The sequence below is a fragment of the Chlamydomonas reinhardtii genome, chromosome 9 (genome assembly GCF_000002595.2).
Source record: "Chlamydomonas reinhardtii strain CC-503 cw92 mt+ chromosome 9, whole genome shotgun sequence".
Classification (NCBI taxonomy): domain Eukaryota; kingdom Viridiplantae; phylum Chlorophyta; class Chlorophyceae; order Chlamydomonadales; family Chlamydomonadaceae; genus Chlamydomonas; species Chlamydomonas reinhardtii.
In genome coordinates this window covers 2812736-2830832 of record NC_057012.1, presented here as the reverse complement: position 1 = coordinate 2830832, position 18097 = coordinate 2812736, and the positions used below count along the sequence as shown (strand labels likewise).

General features: G+C 64.8%; 3 protein-coding genes across 3 annotated transcripts; 2 read left to right on the top strand and 1 right to left on the bottom strand.

Annotated features, from left to right (window-relative positions):
• The first annotated feature begins 11 nt into the window (after positions 1 to 11).
• On the top strand, positions 12 to 6508 carry CHLRE_09g388750v5 (uncharacterized protein). The gene is made up of 15 exons (XM_043065483.1): positions 12 to 593; positions 856 to 1010; positions 1354 to 1556; positions 1824 to 1972; positions 2174 to 2280; positions 2495 to 2636; positions 2917 to 3059; positions 3310 to 3378; positions 3591 to 3665; positions 3898 to 4042; positions 4175 to 4284; positions 4716 to 4752; positions 5017 to 5132; positions 5766 to 5870; positions 6029 to 6508. The coding sequence occupies exons 1-15, from the start codon at positions 380 to 382 to the stop codon at positions 6179 to 6181; spliced, it is 1923 nt and encodes a 640-aa protein (XP_042921033.1). The 5' UTR covers positions 12 to 379; the 3' UTR covers positions 6182 to 6508.
• Positions 6509 to 6510: 2 nt separating this feature from the next.
• On the bottom strand, positions 6511 to 11302 carry CHLRE_09g388800v5 (uncharacterized protein). The gene is made up of 14 exons (XM_001694493.2): positions 10958 to 11302; positions 10651 to 10689; positions 10461 to 10490; positions 10128 to 10217; positions 9756 to 9802; positions 9270 to 9402; positions 8944 to 9073; positions 8634 to 8764; positions 8446 to 8505; positions 8202 to 8319; positions 7758 to 7867; positions 7419 to 7571; positions 7145 to 7179; positions 6511 to 6953 (listed from the first exon to the last, which is right to left on the bottom strand). Exons 1-14 carry the CDS (start codon positions 11093 to 11095, stop codon positions 6821 to 6823), a joined length of 1347 nt encoding a protein of 448 aa, XP_001694545.1. The 5' UTR covers positions 11096 to 11302; the 3' UTR covers positions 6511 to 6820.
• A 1350-nt stretch (positions 11303 to 12652) lies between these two features.
• Positions 12653 to 18035, top strand: CHLRE_09g388852v5 (uncharacterized protein). Its single transcript, XM_043065488.1, has 7 exons — positions 12653 to 13446; positions 13752 to 14269; positions 14449 to 14513; positions 14777 to 15314; positions 15396 to 15474; positions 15790 to 17378; positions 17588 to 18035. Exons 1-7 carry the CDS (start codon positions 13398 to 13400, stop codon positions 17681 to 17683), a joined length of 2934 nt encoding a protein of 977 aa, XP_042921032.1. The 5' UTR covers positions 12653 to 13397; the 3' UTR covers positions 17684 to 18035.
• The last annotated feature ends 62 nt before the right edge of the window (positions 18036 to 18097 follow it).

Below are 18097 nucleotides of genomic sequence, written 5' to 3'. Positions count from 1 at the left end.
GCGTTGAAAAACCGAATGTCGCAGCCAGCACGCAACAAAACTTACTTACTTTGTGCCGCTGGCAGCATTGCAGTGATAGGGCTCACGGTCTTGGGGGCACAAACACGAAATCCTGGCCCTCGCCAGGACTCCCAAACTCGTGATCCTTCAATCCTTAAATCGCTCGACGCTGAGGCTTCCCGCACTACCAACACTTACTGGCAACTTCCTATCCGCGAAGAAGACGACCATCATCGCAAGCACAACATCCGCTGACTTCCGCGCTTTCTCTGCAAGCTCTGACCGCGGCACCCGCTCGCTATTCAACAGCAAGCAACTTCCCTCAACCACTGCTCCAGAGGCGAAGCCAGCAACACAGGCGTCAGGCTCAGCGGCCGAGATGGCGCGCTTCCCCTACACCACCCTGCGCATCTTCCAGCAGGGCGCGCAGGCGGTGGTGCAGCCTGTGCCTGAGGGCAATGCGTCGTCCGTGGAGACGCTGGTGGTGGACCTGGCGAACGGGAAGTCCACGGTGACGCCGAGCCAGAGCGTCATGCGCGGCACCCCCACGATCGAATGCCTTGGCCTTCTGGGCATCAGTAAGCTGACCACCGGTGAGACTGCCGGAAATCCTGGCTGAAGCAATCGTAAACGCCTAATGCCGTGGGTACTCTGGGCCACGCCGACCGACGAACGGCAGCGGGTCTTGCGCGCGACCCGTGGGCCCTATCGCTGTGCGGCAAGCAAACATTCCTGGCCGTAAGCGTGTTGACCTGCTAGGCCCTGCGATGCATTGCCCGCTCAAAACGACATCGCCACGTTTCCTTGCTTTTGACCTTGGCCACAACCTACTCGCCGCCACCTCTTCCATTACAGGCGCGGCGGCGCTGGTGGCCATCACCGAGGCGCGGCAGGTTGCGGCTCTGGGCCCCAACAGCAGCGCCGTGTACGAGCTGGTGCGGGCGCAGGTGCTCACGGAGCCGGGCGCAGACAAGAACAGTGCCAACCGACAGCTGCTGTCGCTGCTCAAGGTAAGGGGCGCGGCGCGTGGCGCTGGGAGTGAGGGTGGGGTGGGGTGATTGCGTGGTGGGTGTGTGGGAGGGTGGGTGGGTGGGTGCGGGCACGGCGCGCTGTGTTGCGGGCGCAAGGTGCGCGTTTGGTGACGATGTGAGTGTGGGGTGCGGTCACGTGGGAAGACACAGGCGTCTGGCTGGGCGGCTGGGCGGCGGCGTGCCTAATCCTAGCACTCGTGCATAACATTAGCCCGCCCAGGCGTACACGGCCTTGCATGCACGCTGCCCTCACGCCCGCCCCTCCCACATCTTGCCGGCCCGCTCCCCTTCCCTCAACCACACCGTTAACCACAACCCCCAGGATGCTGTGGACCCCGCGCGCTCCGGCCGCGGCATCTACTTCTCCCACTTCTACGACCTCACGCAGTCCAGCCAGCGCATCGCCGACCGCGACGCCGACCCCGTGGCCGCCGCCGCGCCGCTGGCCTCGCCGCAGCGCGCCGACGCCCGCTTCTGGTACAACCGCACGCTGGCCGCGTCGCTGCTGGATGCGGGGGCACACAGGTGCGCACACACATGCGCGCGGTCGAGCATATGGGGGCGTGGCGTTGTGGTGTGGTGGGGAGTGCACCGTGTACGGTCCAGTGCCGGTGCCACGTCAGAAAAGGAGGTGGTCGGGACTCGAAACTCCGGATCGCCCGGGACTGTGCCCCAAGGTTTCAATGTGTCAGGCACCGTCTGTGACTGCATCGGGCGCCGGCGGTGGCCTGATGCGGCACCCTTCCCTTGCTGTCCAACACACACACGCCACGTTCCGCCCCACCTGCGCAGGTTCACTCCGCCCGTCATGCTGGGCTTCCTACGCCAGCTGCCGGGGCTGCACTTCGCCGGCGGCAAGTCCGCCACGCTCACGCTCATCGCGCGCCGCGGCGTGGACCGGGCCGGCACGCGCCAGTGGCGCCGCGGCTGCGACAGCAAGGGTGGGTGCGTCCTCCGCGGGCGCCGGGTGCTGCCGGGAGCCGCCGCCGCCGGCACGCAGTTCACGTGTCAAATGGACAGGCGGGGGGGGCTCTGGCGCACACCACCGGACAGTGGGGCGCTTGACCACACACGTGCAGCCTCACACGTGCAGTCTCCGGCCGTCACGGTGTACCTCACGTGGCACCTCCCTGACCCAACAGGAAACGTGGCCAACTTTGTTGAGACGGAGGAGGTGGTCACCACGCCCGCCGGCGACCTGGCCAGCTACGTGCAGGTCCGCGGCTCCATCCCGCTGCTGTGGACGCAGGTGAGAGTTGATGGGGGGAGAGGAGGGGGAGGGGCGGCAATGGCAAATGAGCAGGGCGTCGTCTCAGGCGCAGCGGTGCGGTACTGCGTGGCGGCACTGTGGCAGGCGGTGTGCGGAGACAGCGAGCGCTGGCAGTTGAAAAGCAGATTCGCCACTACCACCAAACTTGCCGCCTTCTCCATGCACCACCTCCACCCGGCCTGCCAACCCCCAGCTGCCCAACATCAAGTACAAGCCCACCACCGTCATCGCGGCGCCGGGCCAGTCGGTGGCGGTGTTTGACGCGCACATGGCCTCACTGAAGGCCGCGTATGGAGACGTGGTGGCAATCAACCTCATCAACCACAAGGGCACGGGTGAGAGCGGGCGCGACGCGGCAGGGGAGGGGGGCAGGTCCGGGTTTGGGAGGGCCGGGTGTGGCGCGGGCGAAGGGACACTGGGAAGCGTATTGGCCCGAGCTTTACACCGTCGTTAGCCTGTTAGTAGCCGCGCCTGCTCGCCCTTGCGCTCCCCGTCGCCAACACTTCGCACCCATACGCCCACACGAGCACGCGCATGCACTGGCGTTTGGGCGCGCCACGTTCCATGCTGCTTGTTGCACGCACGCTTACGCGCGCACCCGTTGCTGCTGCACAGAGGGCAAGCTGCAGGTGGCTTTCCAGGCTGAGGCGGAGCGCTACACGCGCACGCCCGGCGCGGGGCTGCACTACATCGCCTTCGACTTCCACCACGAGTGCAGCAAGGGCCGATACGACCGCATCGAGCTGCTCATGCAGAAGGTGCGGGCCGCGGGGGGTGGGGGGAAGGGGCAGACTGCGGGGGAGGGAGGCTCGCAAGACGGGGGGTAAGGCTTGTCTGTTATGGGGGCTGGGGATGGCGGAGAACGGGCATGGGTCAGTGTTCGGGCTGGGGTTTGAAAACGCCAGGAGCGGGTGGTGTAGCTTGGGTGTGGGGTGCTGCACCACATCCTGCCTCTGGGTTGTGCTGATGCCAGCATCCCCTCGTTTGTGCGCGTGTGGTGTGCCGCAGATCGCGCCGGACGTGAACCGCCAGGCATTCTTCCTGCGGCGTGCGGGCGGCGAGATCGTCAAGCGGCAGGTAGGAGGCTGGAGTGACTGGGTTGGGCGCGTGCTGCGGGACGGGGCGGGGGCTTACCTGCCATGACCAGTGTCTTTACATGTTCGATGTGTCGGGCCCGGGTTCCTTCCTACCGGACTGCTCATCTCCTCTACCTTTCAATACTGAACACCAGAACCCAACTTCACGCAATGAACGCTTGCGCCCTTCGCCACCGCCCACTCCACGTGCAGGCCGGCGCGGTGCGCACCAACTGCATCGACTGCCTGGACCGCACCAACGTCATGCAGGGCGTGCTGGGACGCAAGGTGCGCGGGGGCCCGCAGCGGCGGCGGTGTTGTGTGGGGCGGCGGGGGCAGGGGGCAGTGGTGCTGCAGCGGGGCGGGCTGCGTTCAGAGCTGCGGTGGGAGGGTCCCGGTCCCCTGCCGCCAAAGCGCTGTTAGGGGCACCCGGCTTACACTGTACATAGCGCCCAGTGGCTGACTGCCCGTGCGCGAATGCCCCGGTGCGCCCGCCCCCACCCTCCTCACGTGTGCTCAGGCGCTGGAGGCGATGCTGTCGGCGCTGGGCCTGATGCCCAGCACGCCGGGCGCGCACAGCCTGCCGGCGACCTTCCCCGCCGTGGAGAAGGAGTTCAAGATCCTGTGGGCCGACCACGGCGACGGCGTGTCCACGCAGTACGCGGGTGCGTGCGCCGAAATTCGCTTTGCTGCTTCGCGTGCTTTTTCACCCAAGCCCCTGCACGCCCAAACGCAACGACGGTCTTGTCTCAAATGCGCTTGCATCCCCGCCTGCTTGCTCACGTGTGTCGCCGCAGGCACGGGCGCCATGAAGAGCGGCTTCACGCGCACCGGCAAGCGCACCTTCGGCGGCGTCATCGACGACGGCGTCAAGGCCGTCACGCGCTACTACCTCAACAACTTCCAGGTGGGGGGGCGGGGCCGCGGGACCGCAGGCCAGGGTCGCAGGTGTTCGGATCGGCGCAAAGGAGGCTGCTGGTTGCGCACCGCGGGTACAAAGAGGGGCTGTGGCCTGTGAAGTAGGAAGCGGTGAATGGTCGGCAGGTAGCGGCTGTGGCTCGGCCGGGTGTGGTGGGTGATGAGCACACGGGCAACGGCTGACCCGCTGACCCAGTGGCCCAGTGGCCCAGCGGCGGCGGGCTCCAGTGATGAAATCGCCTGACTACAGTCATCCTTGCCCTGACACCAACACACGATGTTAGTATTCATGCGATGTATGATGCGCGCAGTGGCCCAGCAACTGTTGGCCACTGCCATGCACATGCTTCTGCGTTTGAGCCGACGCCGCCAACACTGACGCCGTAACTGTGTGGGCGTTGTGGCTGTGTGGGGCTGCAGGACGGGCGGAAGCAGGACGCCATCGACCTGGTGTCAGGTGCGCGACTTGAGGCTGCGCAACCGGGGGAGTCCTTGTGCTCCTTGGTGCTGTGTCACACCGCGTGTTGAACATGCCTTGTAGCCCGGTGAACCCGGCCCTGCTCGGGTCACAAGTGGCAGATACGCGACCCTTGTCCCTCGTCTGCCCACATAAGCACCGTGCACACACGCACACGCACGCGCGCACAGCTCGGAGTCTGTGCAGCGCTGCTCCATTTTCAACACCGCCGCTTCCCACCTCTTCATGCCTGGCACCCCGCAGGCGCCTACCAGGTGGTGCCCGGCTCCAAGCTGCCGCTGCGGCCGCAGCCCTCGCCGCTCATCCCCATCATCCTGGCGCTGGCCATGGTGGCGTTCGGCGCGCACCAGGCCGGACAGGTGAGCGCCGCTGCGCCTGAGGGTGTGGGTGCAGGCGGGCGTGCACACGTGCTGCGGGTGTGCGGAGGCCCGGGGGCGAGGGTGAAGCCGAGTGGGTTTACAACTCAAGCGTCAAATACCGTAGTGGTATTATGCTGGTGCGGCTGGGCGACAGCTGCACGGTTTGGAACGAGCAGTCGCCCGGGTTTGGGTCGGCGTGCTTACCGCGGCCGTGCCCCGGCTGCTGCCCGCCGCCGCCAGTTGCTGATTGAGCGACCTGCGCAACGCCGGAGGCGCGGTGGCGGTGCTGCGGCGGCAGCGCCGCAAAGCCGGCAGCAGCACCGCCGCCGCCGGCCGCTTGCACTGCTGCTGCCGCTTCTGCGGCGACTGGGCGGGGGCGCGGCGGCTGGCGTCCGCCGCTGGTTGCCGCCACCGCTGCAGCGGCCCCCAGGCCGCGGTGACAGCACACCAAGTGCCCGTCAGGCTCTGCCAGTGGAGTCAGGCGACGGCACGCGGGCGGCGGCTGAGCGGCACAGCGGGGGGCAGCAGGTGGCGGCACGGCGCTTTGATAACGACTGGCTTTCGTGTAATAGCATCGGAACTCACGCTTGCGCTCGGCTACCCACGTCTTGTGATCCCTTTCCCCCGCCGCAGTACATGTCTGGCGGTCTGGCGCCGGTGGCGGTCGGTGTGGCGGACGCGGCGGCGAGCGGCGCGGAGGCCGTGACGCAGTCGCAGCTCGCGGTGGTGCTTGTCCGGGTGAGCGCTGGGGCTGCTGTTACACGGGGAAGTTACATCCGATACCACACCCAGGATCTGCTGCCTATCAGGCGACCTGCCCTCTCTTCCACCGCTTCCCCCATGTAACTCATCGTCCGCCTCCCTGCTAATCCCAACCCGCGTGTGCCCTGCCTCAGGCGGTGCTGCCGCTGGTGCTGGGGCTGGGCCTGCTGGCGTTCGTGGTGCAGAACGGCAAGCACCTGGTCAACAAGCCGCTGCTGTGCCCGCACCTGGCGGTCACGGTGCAGGCGGCCAAGACGAGCAGCGGCAAGGGCGGCAAGCAACAGTAGCCGGGGCAGGAGGGCCGGTGGCTGGGGTGCTGAGGCGTGGGCGCGAGGTTGCGTGCGTATGTTGGTAGGTGCGGGAGTTGGGACTGGTTGTGGTGGTTGGCGGCGGAGGGGATCGGCCACACGCAGTCGACGTTTGTACAGAGCTGAGTTTTTTTGCACAGTAGAATGTAGGTATGCACAGATGGCCCTAATACACAACGGGGGAATGTCGCATCCGTGGAGGGCACTGTAGGTATGCACAGTTGGCTACCGTATCTTTAGTCGGGAGGAAGCGTGGTCAAGAGGGGCGCAGGGTTGAAGGCCGCATGCTTGCTGGTGGGTAGGGGTTTACCTTGATGTTACAGCAGAGTGGTTTGAAAATATGTGCTGAGCCGTAGGGTCTGGCAATGGCCAGGGCACCAGAACGTCGTGAAAGCACGCCGCACTGAAGTCCCGTGCGGCCGTGCGTCAACAAATGGACTTCCATCGTCCCAGAATTGCAGTCCTCAACGAAACATGGCAACCGCTAAGCCCTGTCAACAGTGTCAAGCCGGCAAGTATAGCTGGTTAGGATGCCTCACCTCGCCGGCCTCTTCAGCCTAGCGCACAGCCTACACACACCTCTCCATCTCTGCCACCCGCCACCCGCCTGCCACTGCCCTAGGAGTGGCCGCGCACGGAATCGGCCTGCTGCAGCCGCCTCAGTGCCACCAGGTAGCCGGCCGTGCGCAGGCTGCAGCCGGCGTGCAGCGACTGCTCGCGCAGCAGCGCCTCGAACGCGTCGGTCAGGTAGCTGCGGGAATAAGGGGGTAGGATGGGGTGTAGTCTTGCGTGCGCCCATAAACGATTGTGCGTATGTGCACGGTACATATTTGGGGGCAAGGCACTAAGACGCGTCGGCAGCATAAAGAGCACCACGCAGAAACACTATTTCACACTACTTTCTGCAAGCTCTTGAACAACAGCACGCACGCACGCACGTACCGGTCCAGCTCGCGCTTCACGTCGTCCTCCTCCCACTGTGTAAACGTAAGGTACCGTAAGGTGTGTGGGCACGAGAGGGAGCGGCAAGCCCGCATGAGTGGCTTGGACTGCAAGCCATGCACCCGACCAGCGGGCCCGCCTTGCCGCACGGGCACACAGGCACACCGCACGCGCACCAACTTCCCCCGCCCAAGACCCGCGCTACCATCCTGGCATGATCCTCTACCTCACACCACCTTAATCAATCTCCAGTTTCCCACCAAGGCACACGCACCTGCATGTTTTGGTTGTTCTGCACCCACTCGAAGAACGACACGACCACGGCGCCCCCGTTGGCGATCAGGTCGGGCAGCACCGGCACGCCGGCCTTGCGCAGTGCCGCGTCCGCCTCGGGCGTCAGGGCGCCGTTGGCTGCCTCCACCACCGCCTGCAGGTAGGTAGGACGCAGTGGTGACTGACGAAGGGTGCAGGCGAAAGACGACAACCAGCATGCGCTTTGTGAGTCAGCAACTCCGCTGGAGAGCCCCGTGCCTCGTCTGAACCCGTGCGGTAGGCCCGTTCCTGCGCCTCCCTGTTCCTGACTGCCCGGTGCTGCCCGGTGCTACCCACGCACCTTGAAGTTGACGCAGCGGTGGACGTTGCCGGCGTGAATGGTTCCGTCCACGGCGCAGGGAATGAACACGTCGGCCGGCAGGTCCAGGAATGAGTCGTCGTTGAGCACACCTGGCCGGAGGGAAGGGAGGGGATGCGTCCATGGACAACGGTGAGTATATGAATTTATGAGTTTAAAATGCCGACGTCGAGGAGAGGCTGGTTTCATCATCCCAGGAAGCAACCAGAGACAGAGGGTGGAGGGGGTTATTTGCCCGAGCCCAACGAAATAGGTCCCAATAGTTAGGAATCATCGCCCAACCCAGGGGAGGGTGAGGGCGGCGTGGTACACGAAGGCGACGAAGCGCCATCACCGTCCTGCATCAGGTTGTGTGTGACGTCCCTGCCCCGCCCCCGCCGCGCCATTCCTCCCTCCTTCCCCATCCTTTCCCCAACCGACACGCACCCGTGCCGCCGGGGAAGTCTTTGAGCAGCCCCCCCGCCGCCACGTGCGCCCTCAGCGCCGGGATGTCCAGCCCCTCCTCGTTGTACACGGCAGTCTCGGAGCAGGATACGCCCACAATCTGGGGGCGGCGCGCAACCCAACAATAACAGGGGATTTGGCAATGCGGCCGGCAAACGGCAAAAACTCAGCATGCGCGCCCACGCATTCCCACTTCCACGCATACGGCACGCACGCCGCCGCGCACCTTGGCGCCCATCTCCTGCTGCAGGATCTGCGCCGTCCAGCTGCCCAGCTTGCCGAAGCCCTGCAACGGCGACACCAGGCACATGAACGCCACACTTGCCGCACCATGCTCCTATCTGGGGACACAGCCAGCAAACTTCGGGTACCAAGTACCAACGCGCCAAACCCCCCTCCCTCCACCGCACCTACCTGGATGAGGAAGGACGTGCCCGCCACCTTGCGCCTCAGGGAGCGGGTCAGGAACTCCCGGGTGGCGATGGCGGCGCCGCGGCCGCCGGCCTTGTCGCGACCCACAATGCCGTGCAGCCACGTCGGCTTGCCTGCGACACCAGCGGCACGTCGGTACGACAAACGAGTCAAGCGCGTGCAAAGCTTCAGTGTGAAGGACAGTGCGACCTTCGTTGCCGAGTCTCTGTCTGCTGGTTTTAGCCGGTGTCAACCGGCTGCATGCACATGCGTACGAGTGTTTTCGGGTGTTAGGCGATGCAGGCACGCGCACCTGTGACGGCGGCGGGCGCGAAGCCGCGCAGTCGGGAGTATTGGTCAAAGATCCAGGCCATGTGGTGCTCGTCCGTGTTGATGTCGGGCGCGGGGATGTCAGTGTGCGGCCCAATCACCTCCTGCAGGGCCTGTGTGTGCACGGCATGCGTGTGTATGCGTGCGTGCACAGGGGTGCGTGCATGCATGTTTGTGTGTCTGTGCGTTTACGGTTTGGCGCAGGCTACACCAATCACGTGCATCTGCCTCCCACCTCGCGTTTCCATACGCTGACGCTCCCCCGACACCAGCAACCCCCTGTTGCTCTCCACCCCCCCCTGCACTGACCTGCACGTACTTGCGTGTCAGTTTCTCCGTCTCGCGCTCGCTGAGGCTGCGCGGGTCCACCCCCACGCCGCCCTTGGCGCCGCCGAACTGCACATTGAGCAGGCTGAACTTCCACGTGTTGAGCGAGGCCAGGCTGTGGCGGGGGAGGAGGTGGGGGCGCAGGTGGGGGGGGAGAGGTGGGGGGTAGCCATTCATGCGTACGGTGTGTATCACGAATGGAAGGGGCAGGTGGGTGAGGAGGTCAGGGGTCCAGGCATGACTAGTAAGGTTGCGGTATGGCGGTGATGAGAAGGCTCAGCGTTAAGCAAGTGAAGTGCTGGAGTTCAGGATGCGAGGGCGAGAGCACGGGCGGGAGGTGTGCAGGCTGCGGGGCGGGCCAGCGGATTCAACTAACAAGACCAGTTTGCATGCACGCTTTGAGCATCCGTCGCCATGCAAGACACGCTCCTTCAGTTACGGCCCCTCGGCACATGTCCCCACACGCACTTGCGCATGTTCTCCAGGGTGACACCGGGGTGGTAGATGATGCCGCCCTGTCCAGGACGAGCCGTGGTGTTTTGGGGGGGGGGGGGCAGACATGGCCACATTAGCCCAGTGAGGCCAGCCCGCAGGTAGCCTGTTGTCGAGCTGCAGAGCTGCGTGTGCAACTGCGCGCTCCGCCCCTGGCTGGCCCATACACCGTGCTGCACGGCAACCGCGCACAGAACGCTTCACGGCCACTCACCCGCCCGCCCGCCCGCCCGCCCGCACCTTCACCCCCACCTGCACACACACGCACACGCACACGCACGCACACACACACACACACCTCTTGCTTCTTACTCCTTGAGCTCCACTCTCAAGCTGCCACACACGCACCTTGAAGGGCCCCAGCGCGTTGTTGTGCTGCACCCGGTAGGCGGGGAACATGTTGACCTCGCCATTGTCCATGGGCACCACCAGGTTCACCTGCGCCCGTCCGGCCAAGCCCCACAAGCCAACAACGTCAATACGGCAGGTGGTTGTCAGTCAGCGGCGTCTGCCTCAATGATGCTTGCATTGTGTCAGCTTCGCGGTGGAAGGCTGCTGTGAAAATTGCACAGCTGTTAGGCCACGCATGTTGCAAACCTGGAGCAGCAAAAGCACACACCAGGCACGAGACCCGGCCCGGGGCCTTGCATTGCCCATGGGTCCATGGGGTCGTGAGCTCACCGTTACTTCGCGGTCGGGGTTGAGGATGGCCTGTGGAGTGGGTGGAGGGGGGAAGCGTGGGGGTGCGTAGCAGTGCAGGGTTGTGCGGGGATGCGGTCGAGCTCATGTCATGTGCACACCGTGGGTGCACACGGCAAGCGTGCTGCGGTCCCCACAACCCTCAGGTCGGCAAAGAGGTACCCCTCCGCACCTTCTCAACCTGAGGGTCGAAGTCCAGAAGGTCCAGAGCCTGAGGAGAAGCCAGAAAACGGACGGAAACGGCGGGAGTTCGGCAGGCCAGGATGGGGAAGCTTGGGCAAGGCCGAAAAGGTACCCCTCGGCCCACGGGACGCTGGTTGTAACAGGCAGGATTGAGTACCTCTGTATGGCCTCAGGCGCTCTTGTGCGAGTCATGAAGGGCCGCACCCGCGAGCCCGCTGCTTTGGGAGGGCAATTCGCTTTCGGGTAGCTTCCTTTCCTTTCCCAAATTTCCCCAGCCAATTTGCAGGCCGTCGCACCTCCTTGACGTAGACGGACGTTCTCCCGTACGTTGGCGTCGTAGTGGTGCAAGTCCGCAGACCGCTGGCACTCCTCCATGCTGCACTCGCGACTCGGTGCGCGAGCCCCGCAAGCACTGACACTGTCCTTGCCTCCATCAGACTTATTGGAGGTCCCTTGGCTTGCGCGTAGACTCGTTAATTCAGAGCGCGGTCAGGCGTTTCGGTAAAGCGACCAGCGAAACGCTCTCGGAACCTGCCGGTTTTGCTGATAAGCGCTGGATTATCGCAGCGCAGTGGAGATAAGTCTACTTATTGCGACGTAACTGCCGTGTTGCGTTAGAGTCACGCACGGCGCAGGACGCTCGGGTACGTGCCTGTGCATGCATGGTGAGACGGACTGAGCCGGGTCTTGTACGCGTCAGAAACACACGGCGCCTTATCTGCCCCTCGCGGCGTGGGTACGGCGTGCCCCCGCTTGTCAGGCTGTCCCTTCAATTGTAATCCGCATCCTTATCTGCCGTTGTGCTTCTTTACTGTAGTTGGGATCGTCCTTCTGCCGGGACGGTGACAACCCACCCGCCCCCCCTGGTGCCGCCGCGCATTACCCGTGGTTCAGCGTGGTTGTACCCGTGGGCGCTGCGGCGTGGTTGTTTGGACTCTGCTATCAGGCACTTCATACATGCGACACACCCAGTGCCGGCAGCACTTTCGGCCACTCGTGCAACCTCAACACGGGCGGGCTGGGTCGGGCACGGCGGACTTGGTGGGGTAATCGGGAGCTGCGAGGCCTGAGCTAGGAGGCCGTATTTAGGAGGCCGCTGAGGGCCACGAATGTATTGCGAGGCCGCTTCAGCCGCAGGAGGGGGAGGAGGTCGTCGAAGGGATTCCGCTGCCAAGACAGCTATCAGCACATTGGTGACCTGCGGTCGACCCACCCTGCTGTGATGTGCCCGGATGGCCAAGGCGCCAGGCTTGACAAAAAGGGGCACAGCAAACATCACCGTAGCGCCATACAGCACCCTCAAGTCCACCCCTTGCCCTGCCAGGCCCTGCCCCCACAACCAACACCCATGACGTGTGTTGGGGGCCGGGGCCCAGGATGCAGCGGCAGCAGCACACACCAGTACGGTGTAATCATCAAGGGGACTCCTCCCCTGGTACACGCTGGTGTCTGTCACTGTCAGCGATTGTACATCCACAGGTAGGCAGGCTCCAACACAGCACTGGTCACACGATGGTATGCAATATTGGAAGGGTATTGTCCCATCTGGCAGTGGGTTGCCCTTCATGAACGTGTCCCATTCAGGGGAGGTCCCTAGTCCCATTCATGACAAAATGCAGCACCCACACGGCGTACGTGTACAGGCTTCGGGTCTCTGCACATGGCCAAACCATTCAGGTGACCGACGCCACAAGCGCCCATCACTTGCAGATAGACCACACCTCGTGCACGCATGTAACCAGGAAAGTTAGGGGCCCTGCGGAGCGTAGCCCCTTGTTGTCCTGCGCTAATTGCAGCAGGTAGGGTAAGGGACAGGCAAATCCCTGTGAAAGTTGCCGCGCATCATGTGCGCGAGGCAGAGCCTTAATTTAGGGTTAGCAGGCAGCATGCCGGCGTACCTAACGGCAGCTCCGCAGGGCCACCTAATGCCGCGGGGTGCGTGACGAAAGGAACATACGTAGTGGCAATATAAGCCTGCATGCTTTGCCGATGGTGGGTTCAAACCCAAAGTATGCAGCCGGAAGCATACCATCGCATCCAGACCTATGAAGAGCACCCAGTGCAGAAGTGTGCTTTGCTTCTGTTATGGATGGGTTGAGGGGGCACAAAACGAAGGCACCTTCTAGCCGTGCGCTGCATACAACTAGTGCCTGCCTGCGCCCGGGCCTGCTGCGTGCCCACGCGCTGTGAGCCCTGCCACGAACGCCGGCCATATCCGCACGCGTTGCGGTATCTGCACACTTGCTCTGTGACAGGCACGGCGTCGCGTCGGTAGGCGCACGAATTCCTCGACATGCCCAACACCCTGGGTGCTTTTTGCAGCGACGCCGCTTTAACCGCGTTGCAGCTGAACCAATTCAATAAGCATAGCTCCATATATTTTGCATCATGGGAATAGTCTCGCCGAGTGGCTGTGTTCCTTTCCCGCCGAAGTGCCCGCAAGGCACCGGTACATGCTCTGGCCGAGGACTGAAGCATGTATGCATTTCAATGTAACAACAGGATGCCGTATATTACATGTATCTAGCCGTGTAAGCCTTCAATCGCTGGAGCAGTTGCCGACAGCTGAGCAAATTTGAGGAAACCATCGAGGAAAGGTTCTTGCTACTGTATGTTTTCCTCAACGTGTGATCTCAAACCCGCGATACAGCCGTTGTGCTTGTGCGATCCGTCTGCTGCATTCCTGCGTTGATACTCATTGGTTTATCACGCGGACTGCTTTGTTCGCAACGGAAAATGTTGCACATATCATCTAAGCTTGATGCAGATTTCCATGTTGTGGATGGCTCCATTGGGGCACGGGTCTTGGAGGGGCCGAAGGGGCAAACCAGGCGGCTCTGCACCACCCCGCCGCTTGTCCCCCCGCCTTCTCGCTCTTCTGCGATGTTACTGGCCTTGCATCCTCATTTCAGACAAGGCTAACCTTAGAGTGTTTTCCGCCACAACGCCAACCTATCGCTGGAGCCGCCACGCTCTCGGTTGCTCTGCTGGCACACAGCTTTCTGGGCTGCAGCAATACGGCCCGTAGCAGCGCCAGACCGTGGGTCCTCTGTCGTCTGGCGAGCCACGGCTCGCTCGGATGGATACCAGAGGCCGCTGGCCAGTTCGCCGAGGCCTCCAGCGCGGCTGCTTCCATCAGTAGTAGCGCTACTGCAAAGCCAGCAGCACCAGCGGCAGCGCCAGCGGCAGCAGCAGTCGATCGAGTGCCGAAGATGCAAAGCTCGGGCGAGCTGCCTGCTGCCGCTACCTGGAGTCCGTCTGCCGCCGCTCTGTCTCATCCCCAACTCCACCTCCAGCAGCACCACCTCCAGCACCAGCGCCATTCCCCGGATCAGGCTTCTGCGGAACGCGAGTCATCGGCACAGGCAGCTACACGCGCCCGCACCCAGGGCTCATTGGCATGTCCGGGCCTATCAGGGCAGCCGCCATGTCAGCAGCCGGCCCCGGGCCTGCAGACGGCAGCGCCTGTGAATACACCCGAGGCAGGGGCGGCGGTGCAGGCTCCGGAGGCGGCGCCGCCAGTTGCCCCGGCAACAGCAGTGGCGGCGGCGGCGGCGCTGGTGGTGCGGGTGTCGTGTGGTGCCACGGACTGCGGCGTTCTGCTGGAGGTGTGTTGAGGGCGTCAGGGTTTTGCGGCGATAAATCATGGAAAGGGTCGTGCTGGGCTGGTGACCTGGGGGTAAAGGTTGTGTGTTGCGCACGGTGCATGTGCCGCCACCTGTTTCTTGCAGTGGCGACACCGCACGCCGCCGCCGCCTGCTGTTCTGCCGGATACGTACCAATGCAGGCCGCCGTGCCCCCCCAGCACCCGCCTGGAGCCCCTTTCTTCGTATGCTGCGGGAACTGCCGGAGGTGAGCACGTGCGGTGGCGTACGGTATGGTCCTCACTGCTTGCCCATGCTTGGAAGCCAAGGCATCTGGCTGGGACTTGTGGTAACACAGGGAATGCATACTGTAGGGTACCCATGCTCGCGGCACATTATGTCTAGGATACCGCTAGTCCGGACCCTGTTGCCTTGGACACACACTGACGTGGCCCGACAAAAGATGTCTGAGCCGTATCCATGTACAAACAAACACCCCCCACACACACGCACTCACACACGCACACACAGGCTTCTCGAGGTCCTGGTCACGCAGCAGCCACAGGAAGCGCCTCGTGCCCGGCTCGACCAGCCGCCGCCGCCGCCAGCGCTGTGCCGACCTGTGCCGGCTCCGCCGCCACCACCCCCGCCGCCGCCGCCGCCGGCTCACATCAGCCATCCCCAGGCCGAGCCTCCCTTCAGCCGCCGTACTGGCGCGGGCAGCGGTGCGGGGAGCAGCGTCAGCGCTAGCACCGACGGCTGCACCCCTGGCGGCGGCGGCGGTCGTGCTGGCAGCGGCAGCGGCAAGGACGAGCAGCCTGGGGAGTATGCGGGTTGGGCTGCAGGCGCGCCAACAGGAGGACCGCAGGCGCAGCCGACTCCTCCTCCACTGACTGTTACACCAGCCGCTTCTTCGACGGCAGCAGCAGCTGCGGCTGCAGCTGCTGGCAGCGGGCTAAACCCTGCAATGCAACAGCCCCAGCCTGGCGGACCGCCACCGCCTCGCTTTCACCAGCTGCCACGCCCGCCTCACCCACTAGCGCTTCAGCAGCAGCAGCAGCAGCAGCAGGTGCCAGGTGCCAAGCGGCCGTGGCCTGAGAGCACAGATGCGCATCGCCCGCGCCCACAACCGCATCCCCACGCCCAACAGCACCTTCACATCGCCGTGCACCAGGACCAGCCTGCTGCCACTGCAGCTGCCGCTGCTGCTGGCACGACCTGGCCGTCAGGTGATGCACCCACCACGTGCGGTCAGCAGCACAGCCCCAGTGGCCTCACCGCACCCATGCCGCCGCCACCAGCGCCGCCGCCACATCCGCTGCTGGTCCCAGGCCATGCCCCATACCCGCACCAACCATCGCGGACACCGCAAGCGCCGCAGATAACACAGGCGCCGCAGGCGCCGCACGCACCTGCCCAGCATCCGCGGTGGCCGTGGCAGGCTCCTGGATCCCAGCACCCGCCGCCTCACAGGGCACACGCAAGCGATGTTGCGGCCAGCGGGCCTCCGCCTTCTACCTTCACCTCTGACACGCCGCATGCAGCGCGACAGGGCACCACTGCCGCGGCCGCCACGGCTGCAGCCGCTGTCTCCAGCCAGCCTGCCGCCGCCTATCCACACAGTGCGGCAGCGGCTGCGCCTCCGCTGGACGGCAGTGGCGGGGGCGGCAGCGGATCGGCTCCAGCGGTCATGGTGGTCAAGCGGCGGAGGTCGCGGAACCTGCCGCCTACACAGACGCAGAAAGCGCAGGAGCAGGATCTGAGCCGGCAGGACTACAGCCAGGGGCCGAGCCACAGCCACAGCAGCCAGCAACAGCAGCAGCAGCAACAGCAGCAGCAACGCGGGGTGCGGGCTGTTGGCAGTAGCAGCAGCGGCGGCGGTGGAGGCGGCGTCAGTAGCAAGCGCAGCGGTGGGGGCCCAGGCGGCGGCGGGCTGATAGACAGCCTGATGGTGGAGCTGCAGCAGCACCAGCAGCTACAGCTGCAGCGGCAGCAGAGGGCGGCGGCACAGGCAGCAGGAGCGGCGCAGCCAGGCGCCACGCCTGCAACGGCGGCGCCGTCTGTGGCCAGGACGGCGACGGCGACGACGACGACAGAGAGCTGTGCGAATGCAGCGGCCGCAAGCACGTGGGCCGCCGCGCTGTCTGGCGCTGCAGCCTTGCCGGTGTACGCGCGGCGACGCGACACCGTGGAGTCGCCGCCGCGCCTGGCGGCCCCGCTGGCGGCTGTGGGGTCGCACCGGGGCATTGCAGGACCCTGGACAGCTGCTGTGGCGGCTGCGGCGGGATCCGCGGCGGCGCCTGTAGGGGGGCGCGGTCCGAGCATGCCGCGCACATCCACTCGGCGCATCCTGGCCGCAGTCCCGGGCGCACTGGCTTCAGGCCCCACCAAGACGGCCGCCGCACCAGCAGCAGTGGCCGTGGAGGTGGCGGCGTGTGGTGCGGGCAACGGTGGCCGGCGGAGCGGCAGTGCCCAACAGCACCCGGAGGAAATGGCTACCGCCGGTGGTGTTGTGGGCGCTCAGGCGGGCGGTACCGCGGCCCCGGGCAGCAGGCGCTCTGCCAGCGATGATGCGCCTGGGGTTGGTGCAACGGTGGTTCCCGCAGGGGCGGCAGCGGGCCAAGACGGCGACGGTGCACACATCGTCATATCAGACCTGTCACAGCTTCTTGCGCTTGTCAGTAGTCTGCCGGTTTTTGCGAAGGGCGCTCCGCTGCCATTTCTGCCGCGCTCCCCGGACGGCAGCGCCAGTCGCACCAGCGTGCGAGGCAGCGGCAGTAGCAGCGGCAGCGGCGGAGACCAGGTGCAGCCTCCGCGGCTGCAGCTCATGCCTGAGTGCGTGGGCGCTGCTGCGTCGGCCGGGGCAAGCCCCACAGACGGAGGGGCGGCGCCAGCAGCGCCCCGATCTGCAGCTTATGCAGCGGCTCAGCCCCCGGCGTCTCACTGGCCCCAGGCGCCACCACCTCCTCCCGCACCACAACACGGCGGCAGCACCAATCCCCTCCAGCCGTCAGGCGCGCACCAGGCCCAGCCCCAGCCCCAGCGGCAACCTGCCGCCATCACTACTGCAGGCTGGGGCCCGGCGCCGCCCGAGCCTCAACAGATGCCTTTGACGCCGCCGGTTGCGGCCTCTGCTCTCCTGCCTTTACCACCCCTGCCGCCGCCGCCAATCAGCCAATGATCTGCGGGCCGGCTCACCAGCGGGCCGCCTGCAAGCCATCCACGGCCACGGCCTCTGGACCAGCTGTCGCCGCCGCCGCTGCTGATACTGCCCACACCCCGCACCCCGCGCACTGAGCCTTGCTGCGCCGCGGCATGTGACACGACACTTCCCCTGTGCAGCTTGCGGGTCTGTCCTGTTCGCTCATGCAAGTGTTTGGAATGGACGCGGGTCTGTCCAGCTGGCGCTTTGGTGATTGCACTCGGAACATGGGCTAGCTGCAGGTTGGCTGTATGGAGGTCTCAGGTCTGTTGCAATTCACAAGCAGGACGCCTGCCTTAGGTGTGCTGCGGAGGTCTGCTACAGTCTGCTGCGGAGTACCAGCATTCAGTATTGGAGCATGGCTGTTTGTGCGGGCGGCTGGAAATGGACTACCTGTGGCAGTATGGCTGAGTTGCCGCCCAGGTTAAGGGCGCATGGGCCCGCGGAAGGCCCGCTGCACTGCAACGATGTCCTGAGTATGATACCACACCCCAACAGGTTACACGGGGTCTTTGTGCGCCACCAGTTCCTTTTTACTCCACGCCTACCCCAGTCACAGTTGTCCAGGGTTTGTAACCTGATCCTTTAACAGAACACGCTCAGGTACAGCGGGCAACTAACCAGTGACGGAGGCAGGGGTCGTATCTTGT

Excerpts from the sequence above, each read along its gene's own strand:
- CHLRE_09g388750v5 (XM_043065483.1), top strand. The coding sequence starts at position 380 with ATGGCGCGCTTCCCCTACACCACCCTGCGCATCTTCCAGCAGGGCGCG. Across the intron at positions 1,011-1,353 it reads AGCTGCTGTCGCTGCTCAAG|GATGCTGTGGACCCCGCGCG; the intron begins GTAAGGGGCGCG and ends CACAACCCCCAG. Across the intron at positions 4,753-5,016 it reads CGCCATCGACCTGGTGTCAG|GCGCCTACCAGGTGGTGCCC; the intron begins GTGCGCGACTTG and ends GGCACCCCGCAG.
- CHLRE_09g388800v5 (XM_001694493.2), bottom strand. The coding sequence starts at position 11,095 with ATGGAGGCAAGGACAGTGTCAGTGCTTGCGGGGCTCGCGCACCGAGTC. Across the intron at positions 7,868-8,201 it reads AGACTTCCCCGGCGGCACGG|GTGTGCTCAACGACGACTCA; the intron begins GTGCGTGTCGGT and ends CCCTCCGGCCAG. Across the intron at positions 7,572-7,757 it reads ACCGCTGCGTCAACTTCAAG|GCGGTGGTGGAGGCAGCCAA; the intron begins GTGCGTGGGTAG and ends ACCTACCTGCAG.
- CHLRE_09g388852v5 (XM_043065488.1), top strand. The coding sequence starts at position 13,398 with ATGTTGCACATATCATCTAAGCTTGATGCAGATTTCCATGTTGTGGAT. Across the intron at positions 13,447-13,751 it reads AGATTTCCATGTTGTGGATG|AGGCCGCTGGCCAGTTCGCC; the intron begins GCTCCATTGGGG and ends GATGGATACCAG. Across the intron at positions 15,315-15,395 it reads AGCAGCAGCAGCAGCAGCAG|CACCTTCACATCGCCGTGCA; the intron begins GTGCCAGGTGCC and ends CACGCCCAACAG.